Source organism: Eurytemora carolleeae, unplaced genomic scaffold (genome assembly GCF_000591075.1).
Source record: "Eurytemora carolleeae unplaced genomic scaffold, Eaff_2.0 scaffold42, whole genome shotgun sequence".
NCBI lineage: Eukaryota > Metazoa > Arthropoda > Copepoda > Calanoida > Temoridae > Eurytemora > Eurytemora carolleeae.
Window position 1 is genome coordinate 62,598 of NW_019396063.1, and position 10,306 is coordinate 72,903.

The following is a 10,306-nucleotide window of genomic DNA, read 5'->3' on the forward strand; positions in this document are numbered from 1 at the left end:
CATTTAACATAATGAATTTATTTGTACAAAAAACTTGTAAGTACTGGTTAGATAATACATATTTCATGTTAAATTTTTTATTTTTATTGAACATATCTGCAGTGTTGGGTGTACTAGTGTAGTCTTATAATCATACTTAAAATTGGCATTTCCCAGTTCTTAACTCCGCCATTTATAAATCCTCCGCCAGTCGATTCCCCGTTCCCAGCTCCACTCTTCTTAAATCCTCCACCAGTCCAGAAGATGGGAACTCTACCCTTCATATATCCTCCCACAGTTCCTAGTTTTTAAATCCTCCATTCATATTTCCTCCAACAGTCCCTATAGGTTTCTAGATCCGCCATTCATATATCCTCCGCCAGTCCTAGTTTCTATCTTCACCCTTCATAAATCTCCGCCCGTCCCTGTTTCCAACTCAACCCTTCAAAAATCCTTCTCCAGTACCCTAGTACCTAACAAAGCCCTTAAAAAATCCTCCAACAGTACCCAGTTTCTTCCGCCACCCTTCATAACCCGGTCCCAAATCTTCTAACTCAACCCTTCATAAATCCTCCGCCAGTCCGACCAGTCCCAACTCCGCAATTCATAAATTCATAAATCCTCCACCAGTTCCCAGTTCCTAACTCCACTCTTCATAAATCCTCCACCAGTCCCCCATTTCCTAACTCCGCCCTTCATAAATCCTCCACCTGCAGTCCCCCAGTTCCTAACTCAGCCCTTAATAAATCCTCCACCAGTCCCCCATTTCCTAACTCCGCCCTTCATAAATCCTCCATCAGTACCCCGATTCCTAATTCAACCCTTCATAAATCCTCCACCAGTACCCTATATTTTCTAACTGAACTCATCAAAAATCCTGAGCCAGTCCTCAGTTTCTTACTCCACTTTTTATAATTCCTCCGCCAGTCCCCAATTTCTTATTCCGCCTCGATCTTCTGCCGTACTCCAGGCCTGCGATATCTAAACATTAATTTTCATTCTTTTAAACTTATTTCTTGTTTACGGTTTGACTAAACGTTGTTTATAACTAAATAAAAATTATGAATGCGTTATAGATACTTTACTGTTTTTATTCAAGTTTGGAAGTAGAGAAAAATTTAAACACTATATTTATTTTATTCTTCCCCGCTTCCAATTTCCCCATCTTTTCTATGATTACCTGACTGTCTATTGATTTTATAGATTTAATTTCTGTATTCGTTTTTTGTAGTTTGGAGAGCAGACTACGCTTTTTTGGCCTAATCAGCAACAATATAAATTAACGTCAGTGCACTTTTAACACAATTCTTGTATTTGAAATTTGTATTGATAGTTTTGATATGTAAATGGATAAAATATTTGATTTTGGAAATATGTTTTCCGAAGTTAATTATTTTTAAATTTTTTTTTTGAAGAAAAAACAAATAAGTTTTCCGATCATTGTATCAGTGTAAGATGCTTTAAGAATAAAAGTGTGATTTAAAAAAAAATATGTCAATTGAGTTGATGTATTGAGTTGATGTATTGAGTTGATGTATTGAGTTGATGTATGCGAAAAATAATTCAACTTGTAATTCCTAGTTCAGCTACTTTTTTAAAATAACATTAAAGAATTTTTTTCATCTAGAAATGCTTTGGACCAGATTGAATGTATTGCGAGACATGGTTGAACAAGAGAAGTTGTTAAGCTGCATCTGCACTGGTTTTCTCAGATTGATTTATTGAATAAAAGTTTAATCTATATATTGTTCCTGTGTATTGGTTCCAGTTCTAGTTTCCCGTTGGAACCATTTATTGGAAGATCTGACAATCTGAAGACCAGAGGGTTAATCTATCTTCAAGGGGGGATTATGATTTCAAGGGGGGTTGCAGGGCTCAGATAGGGGCGGGGGGTAGGGAGGTTTCAGGTTTAGGGTTTTACGAGGAGTATTTCAGAGGGGTCCAGGGGGTTAATCTTTAAGGGGTGTTTAGGGGTTCAGGGACCAGGGAGGGGTCAGGGGGTTTTGGGTTTACGAGGAGTTTCAACAAGGGTTTAAGGGTTTTAGAGATTTAATATAGTTTTTGGATAAGTTATAATTTATTACAATTTGCAAATGAAGAATTAAACTCCTCCCTGAGCTGAGAAAAGTGTGTTCCATTAGGAGAACTGTTTCCGTTCCTAACCTTCTCCGTCTAGAAGTAGAAAGTAGAAATCGGGAAATTTAAAATGTCGTCTTATATTTTTATATTCCTTGACAAGGCCTATATAGTTGTATCAGAAACCTCCACACTTTGGTTTAAATAAAAAGTGCAGTACTGTAGACTCCATGAGAGTAATCTAAACAATCTACGTACAGTGCTCTTCTAACTTTTGCAATATACTTTTATGTAAACAAAAAAATGGTAGTTCCTGGTTATATATTCCATGCTCCTTGATTACAAAGAAGAACAAAAATATTTTGCTTAAGAGATTTCAAATATCAAAGCAGATTGATGCATTCAAAATATTTCTTAATATCGCATACGCAAAGGAACTGATTACTCGACTCAAACTTTAATTTTCTATAATTCAGATATTTCTGTAACCTGATGGTGTACACTTTGATATTTTATACTTGAACTGATCGGTCTATAAGACTATAACAGATTGAAATAGCATGGGTCTAATATATCAGGTTGCAAAGATATAATAAGATTGACAAAATTGGAGTTTGAGTGAGGTCATCAGCTCCTTTTTTTTACAGTGGGAAACAGAAAACTGTGAACTGAATGTAATCTTTGCACTTACGTTTAATTAAGAGTTAAATATCGCTGAGGAATTTTATAAATTACCACTATTGACATACCCCTGAGCCCTTAGATTGTTCAGGGCAATATTTTCTAGAAAAAGTTTATTTGCAAATTACAGAATCCATTTCATAATTAAAGAAAAATAGACCATCATAATTCGACTGTGTTCTGGTTCCCACTATGTATACGAGAATGTATAAAAATCCTACCATGCCCCCATTACTGAACAGATTAGAGGTTGATATGTTCCCATTACTGAACTGATTCGAGACAGCTTTGCCCCCATTACTGAACAGATTAGAGGCTGCTGAGACTGGATTATCCTGAGTTGACCAGCGTTTTCGAAGATCATCAAGCGGAACAAATCCAGGAGGACAAATATCTTCTACAATCATAAATTAAAAGAATTGAGTTTTTGCCACAAACTCAAATTTTCTAACCCCTGTATCTTTGCAACCTGATTGTGTAAACCTTTTATATTTCAAACTTTATTTGAGATAACAGAATTCATGGTTTGAAATATCCAAGGTCAACGACATTGGGTTGCAAAGATATATGGAGATCAAAACTTTTGTACTATAAATCAAAGTTGTGGAAAACAAAACGTCAAAAAATTTATTAAAAACAAAACGTAGAATGATACAAAACGACGAACGCATTTTACTTCTTAAAAATTGACAGATTCATAAAAAAAAATACTAATCATTGCGATCTTCTAATCGATTTAAGTTTTTTTTTGCAGATTTATCTAAATTTGATATTTGAAGGATTTTACGTAAAAGTAAAAGGTTCTTAATGTTGACAAGTCACTCAATTTCACCTGAATTTGATGCTTCCTCTCCTTCTCCCTCCTCTTCCTGCTCCTGCAACCTTCTCTTCTCCTCAATCCTTCTCCTGGCATTCTCCCTCCTCACCTCCTCCTTCTTATTCTCTTTCTCGGAGTCCTTCACCACCCGTCCCTCGATATCCACGAACTTTGAGATAACTGAATTATGAAAAATAGAATCTTATCCGAACCATTCAGAATATTTTAAAAAGAATTATTCTTCCTCAATCAGTCGGAAAAAGCAGCTCCAATCCAATTTGTATTTTTTTTATACAACGTGAAATATCTTTCGTTTCATCCTGTGTAATTTTTAGAGAACATGAAATATTTAACTGACTTGGTGCCCGACCACTGATAAAATATTCATTCCATTAAAGTTTAAAACTTACATAATTTCTCAATTTCGTAGATTTTAAATAATTTAAATTTTGAAAGAATTTTAGATTTTTTATCTTCCATTTGTAATTTCCTTCAATCCTTTATTTACCTGATTTAACCAACCATTTGTAATTTCCTTTAATCCTTGAATTTACCTGATTTAACCAACCATTTGTATCCTTCCTTTAATCCTAGAATTTACCTGATTTAACCAACCATTTTTATTTCCTTTAATCCTTAAATTTACCTGATTTAACCAACCATTTTTAATTTTCTTTAAACCTAGAATTTACCTGATTTAACCAACCATTTGTAATTTCCTTTAATCCTTGAATTTACCTGATTTAACCAACCATTTGTATCCTTCCTTTAATCCTTTAATTTACCCGATTTAACCAACCATTTTTAATTTCCTTTGATCCTTTAATTTACCTGATTTAACCAACCATTTTTAATTTCCTTTAATCCTTGAATTTACCTGATTTAACCAACCATTTGTATTCTTCCTTTAATCCTATAATTTACCTGATTTAACCAACCATTTTTTATTTCCTTTAATCCTTGAATTTACCTGATTTAACCAACCATTTTTAATTTCCTTTAATCCTTTAATTTACCTGATTTAACCAATCATTTTTAATTTCCTTTAATCCTTGAATTTACCTTATTTAACCAACCATTTGTATTCTTCCTTTAATCCTTTAATTTACCTGATTTAACCAACCATTTGTAATTTCCTTTAATCCTTGAATTTACCTGATTTAACAAACCATTTGTATTCTTCCTTTAATCCTTGAATTTACCTGATTTAACAAACCATTTGTATTCTTCCTTTAATCCGTGAATTTACCTGATTTAACCAACCATTTGTATCCTTCCTTCAATCCTTGTCCTTTGCTAGCAATACACTGCTCAACTCTGCAAAGTAAAATATGAATGCCAAGAAACATAAATTCTAGAAGTCGTCAATATTGTGTTTTCTATGATGTAATAATAGCTCTAGTTTAACAAATCAAAAAGGAGAATTTTGAATATCTAATTTTGTTTAAGATATAGGAATTAAGAAAATATAGTTTGTGGCAAAATTGCTCAGTTTCTTTATACTTATGAATATTAAAATATAGCTAGGTAGGTGTTCATTAGTATTCTCTATTTTTTTATTGGTCCAATTTTTATAAGTATATTTCTTTTTGTGGTTTTCTAGAACTGTTCCTTTAAAGTGTTGACCTTGTTGGACACTGGGCAGCATTGACTAGTGTTTCTACTTCAAGCTGAGAGACTAACTCCATCTCATCCTAACAAATAAATACTTAAAGGGTCGACTGTAGGCGTAATTTTCTAATATTCTTTATAGAGTTGAATGTCCGATTCACAACGATAAACCTTTCAATGATCAAGGATAAATGGGATATCCTTATTTTGCTCTTTAAAAACATCAAAATTATCTCTTGTGGTTTCTTTGGAAAGTGAGACTTTTTGTACATCCATAAACTTTGTCTTGAAAATTTCTTTAAATTTAAATGGTGTTTCCCTATAAATTGACTTGCGCATTTCTACTTCGGAAACGATGAAATGAAAAACATTTCAGAGTAGAAAAGAACATTATCTTCCACATTATTGATTAAGCTTAATGTTTAAGGTACACTGTAGTGAATGCCACTCCTCAGATGTAAGGTCACTTGATAATACAACGACAGTCCCTTTAAACACGGATATTTATTTTTAGCATGACAACAAAATTAATACTTAAAAAATAAGAATTGGATAAAAAATGCCTTCTTTAGTTTTTAATCTATCAAGGCTTTTCTAATCTCCATAAATCTCACGTGCAGTCATGATCAATAATAAAAACCACATTATTACTGAACTTGTAACTTATACACCCCTCATACTTCCTTTCTTTTCCCCTCTCAAGTTTTTAAAAGCCTACAGTAGGAGCAACATTATCTAAGGTTTCACTTTTATTACAGAGAAGCAGAATAGGTTTTCCTTGAACCAGCTCATGGTTCAACATCTCCCTGAAAAATAAAAGATTATCAAAATCAAAAAATTGATTCTTTGCCACAAAATTAAATTTTCTAATTCCTATATCTTTGCAACTTCACGGTTTTGTCTTTTAATATTTTAAACTTTAAACAGATTTCATAGTTTGAAATATCTAAGTTCTACTACATTGAGTTGCAAAACTATAGGGAGTAGTAAATCAGAGTCTGTGGCAAAGACTCAATTCCTTTATAAATATATTGATAAATTCATAAAAAATCTAAATCCTCCAAAGATGTTAGTTTTCATCGTAAAATTCAATCAATAACTTTTTTATTTTGAATGACGTGGACGCCAAAAAAAATAAAAACACATTTCCATGGAAACATGCGAATACATTTAATTCTAAAGGCTTAGTTTTTGCGGACAAACAATTTTTGAAAACAATTGTTTAAAGCCATCAGCCTTGGTCGATTATGAGTTTAGTGTCTAAATTTAATGAATTTAAGCAGTGTCTCAAATCCCTCAAAAACCGGTTTTAATTGAGCGCCGGCTTAAGTCTTGAAACATTTAATACAAATTTAAGTGGAAACAACAAATTTTGAGCCGCAGCTTAAATTTAAACCGCGGCTAAAATTTTTTAATTCGTCCTCTGATCTAGTTCTGTGGATCTATTCAACAACAAAAAATCAAGATATGATAATTTTACAGGATTACTGAATTCTGTTATTTTTTTTTGCAGTTCTCTGTGGTTCTTCAACAACAAAATCCTTGCGATTGCATTTCAAGATTAAAGAATTACATCATCATTTTGCAAAGATATATGGATTAGAAAATTTAAGTTTGTGGCTAAGAATCAATTCACCTGAGAACATCTTTACACTCCTGGATCCTGGAAGCATCTGAACTATCAATCACAAAAATAAAACCATGAACCTAAAAAACATCAAAATAAATACATGAACCTGAAAAATACAAAATAAAAACCATGAACCTAAAGAATACAAAAATAAAACCATGAACATGAAAAATACAAAAATCATGAACATGAAAATACAAAAATAAAACCATGAACATGAAAAATATCAAAATAAAACCAAGAAACTAAAAAAATACATGAATTAAACCATGAACCTGAAATATACAAAATAATATCTCTTTTACTGTTCTTTTTTCTGTATTTAATAAACAGATGTCAATATATGTATATGCGGGTTAAAAAATGTTAGTAGATATTAATTTGACACCAATTTCTTCAAAGCTTACTTTTTGTCACTACTATTCTTATTGTAAAAATAATCTACGAGTTTTTAAGTCGTTTTTTCCTTTTCTCAAACTGATGTCGTTTTCGTCAAAAAACTTGTTTTAGGACTTTTTGGGACATACTCAATAAATTGAATTGGGCCATTTTTCTTTTGTGCCATTTTGATATTAAAGATTTAGCTCTCAATTTAAGCCTATAATGTGCATTGTTCTCCAATATATATATATATATATATATATATATATATATTAAACAGATATTCACAGTTTTAATACAAAGACAGCTGAAACTTGCTATTGCTAACCATTCTTGTTTAATACTTCTGGGAAAATATTGGGTTTCTAGTATTCTACTATTCACATGGTTGATCAAGAGACTTTTTTGTTTTTAGAATAAATCATATTTTACCTTGATATTTCTTTAATAATCTATCATAGATATAGACAAAAACTTCAACATTTCAAATGTTAGGAGACGTTTTGATATTTCGCAATTAACGGGAATCGATTGTAAGCGTAATTCAGGTCACTCTCAATGCAAAGATGAAGATGCACTGATTCGCATTAAGTATATCAATGTTTATAATAGTGAAAACTAATAATAAAACTGTTAACCTAGAAAAATAACGTTATTATCTTCAACATTATTGAACAGATGAATGTTTGATAAGTATCGTTGTGAATCTGGCTTTGTCGTCTTTGCATGGAGGTTCACTCTAAATTATGCTTACAGTCCACTTAAGGGACTGAAATACTCCATTTGTAAAGTGTCTTGTCTCATTTACTAGGATACCCTTCAAACCTTTTCTGACAATTTCATTCCTTATTTTAGCTGCATAAAGCCGCAAGTCACATTTACAGAGAATAATTCTTCTGTGATCTCTGTTTTAAATTTTAGGTTAATTTTACCTCGTGATAGTATTTATTCCAAATTCCACGAAAACTTTTGCTCCCACCCAGATCATAAATAGTTATCTGGAAACCCTGGAAACATAAATAGTTATCTGGAAACCTTGGAAATGTAAATAGTTATCTGGTAACCTTGGAAATGTAAAAAATTATCTGGTAACCCTGGAAACAAAATGTGTATCTGGCAGCCCTGGAAATATAAATAGGTATCTGGAAACCCTGGAAATATAAATAGCTATTTGGAAACCCTGGAAATATAAATAGGTATCTGGAAACCCTGGAAATATAAATAGCTATATGGAAACCATGGAAATATAAATAATTATCTGGTAACCCTGGAAATGTAAATCGTTATCTGGTAACCCTGGAAATATAAATGGTTATCTTGTAACCCTGGAAATATAAATAGTTATCTGGAAACCTTGGAAATACATATAGTTGTATTAAAATCTTGTGACCGAGTTAAATGAATTCAAGCAACGTCGCTCAACCACCTACTGAAGGTCAGGAAGGATTTGACTTTGTGATTCAAATACCGCGGCAAGCAGTTCAGCGATGACTCAAATTAATTAAATTCGGTCATCATTATCGTAAAGTTATTGAGGTATAGCATACCTTGCACAACGGGCAATGCTCCTGTGTTAAACTTGAGTTACCTTATATTTATGTTGTACTTTATTAAAGCCTACAGTAGGAGCAACATTATCTAAGGTTTCTCCAACGGGCAATGCTCCTGTGTTAAACTTGAGTTACCTTATATTTATGTTGTACTTTATTAAAGCCTACAGTAGGAGCAACATTATCTAAGGTTTCTCCAACAATAGATTTAGCTGTACACGTCTTTCCAGCATTATCCAGTCCAACCATAAGTAGTCGGATAGTCCTAGCAAATCAATTAATCAATTGTTATAGAATAAAATCCAACCATCAGTGGGTGGATAGTCCTAAAAGATCAATAATTCAATTTTTATAGGATTAAATCCAACCATCAGTTGGTGGATAGTCCTAAAAGATCAATAATTCAATTGTTACAGGATAAAATCCAACCATTATCAGTTGGTGGATAGTTCATTTGATCACTAACTAAATTATTGGATAGTCCTAACCTAATTGATCAACCAATCAAATATAGGATTAAACCCAAGCAAAAATAGGCATATAGCCAAAATTGATCAATCAATCAATCAATTATAGGATCTTAAGCCCAACTATCATTAGAAGGATCAGCCAAAGCCGATCATTCAATCAAGCATTTTCTCAGATATTCTTGTTCTGAAAATCGAATTTTATATTTTTTGTTTTAGTTTTCTATTGTTACACACAATTAGTTTTAAATGTTAAAAGCGTTGAGGTGGGGGGGGGTGGGGGGTGGAGTATTCACACCTTTTTACAAAAATATATAAAGCATACAGAATACTAACACAAAGAGTTTTGCATTAAAAGTTACTGTTAGACCCAGCATTTTTGTTCTCATAACTATGTTTAATTATAGGTAAATTTAAGCCAAAGATTAGTTCATATTTAAATCAGAATATGAGCAGTATATTTAATCAGAATATTTTTAGAAGAATCAAAATTTAATCAGAATATAATAAGAACAAAATTTGGTTAAAAGTGAGAATACCTGTTGGCAATTCCTATTCTTCCTTTGAAACAAGTATTGCCCATATTTTTGCTCCATGGACCTAAAATAAATAATTCACATTTTCAATCATTTTAAATCCTGAGATGTAGTCTGGCTTACGAAAAGTTGTTTAGATTTTCAAGACTTATAAAGTGTCGTAACGCCCTGGTCTCTGATTTTACCTCAGTTGTTATTAAGTTTTGGATAAGTAATTGGAAAAATTCTCATTGATTTTAGCGTGAGATCTTGCAACCTTTAAATTTCTGGAAAAAAATTAATGAGTAAAGACTCAGTTCCTTTACTTACCGGATACTCATTATTTTTTAATAATCTCTTTTTTAATATTCTGCCATTTTTCTGTAAAAAATATATATACTGTATTTTATAATTTTCTACGCAAATTTAAAAAAAAGTTTCGACCCCTGAATATACATTTATTAAATATCTACATGTAATCAATTTATTTTTAAATAATAAATACAGATAGAGTAAACTTCTAACCTACAAATACTGAACTTCATTTATCAATCTTTTTTGTGTGTTTTGTTACCATTTACAGGATTAATTATAGTATG

The 10,306-nt window shown here is 31.9% G+C and overlaps 1 protein-coding gene and 1 long non-coding RNA gene across 3 annotated transcripts; both read right to left on the minus strand.

Annotated features, from left to right (window-relative positions):
• Positions 1–4: 4 nt before the first annotated feature.
• LOC111709091 (uncharacterized) lies at positions 5–5,245 on the minus strand. 2 transcript variants are annotated; one of them, XR_002766786.1, is made up of 9 exons: positions 5,180–5,245; positions 4,803–4,870; positions 3,569–3,733; positions 2,958–3,133; positions 2,093–2,151; positions 1,731–1,790; positions 1,160–1,238; positions 825–960; positions 5–96 (listed from the first exon to the last, which is right to left on the minus strand). XR_002766786.1 is itself a non-coding variant. In XM_023482688.1 (8 exons), exons 1-8 carry the CDS (start codon positions 5,239–5,241, stop codon positions 889–891), a joined length of 741 nt encoding a protein of 246 aa, XP_023338456.1. In that variant the 5' UTR covers positions 5,242–5,245; the 3' UTR covers positions 5–888. The 2 variants fall into 2 exon arrangements, 1 of the variants encoding a protein (XP_023338456.1); XM_023482688.1 differs by having other exon boundaries at positions 5–960.
• Positions 5,246–5,907: 662 nt separating this feature from the next.
• On the minus strand, positions 5,908–10,078 carry LOC111709272 (uncharacterized). The gene is made up of 6 exons (XR_002766823.1): positions 10,038–10,078; positions 9,732–9,792; positions 8,764–8,990; positions 8,108–8,182; positions 6,801–6,871; positions 5,908–5,970 (listed from the first exon to the last, which is right to left on the minus strand). It is a non-coding gene; the product is annotated as an uncharacterized LOC111709272 (long non-coding RNA).
• Between the last annotated feature and the right edge of the window lie 228 nt (positions 10,079–10,306).

Coding starts and splice junctions, on each gene's coding strand:
- LOC111709091 (XM_023482688.1), bottom strand. CDS start 5,241: ATGGAGTTAGTCTCTCAGCTTGAAGTAGAAACACTAGTCAATGCTGCC. Junction 4,871..5,179: donor GCTGCCCAGTGTCCAACAAG/GTCAACACTTTA, acceptor TTTACTTTGCAG/AGTTGAGCAGTGTATTGCTA. Junction 1,791..2,092: donor ACACACTTTTCTCAGCTCAG/GGAGGAGTTTAA, acceptor TCTGGTCTTCAG/ATTGTCAGATCTTCCAATAA.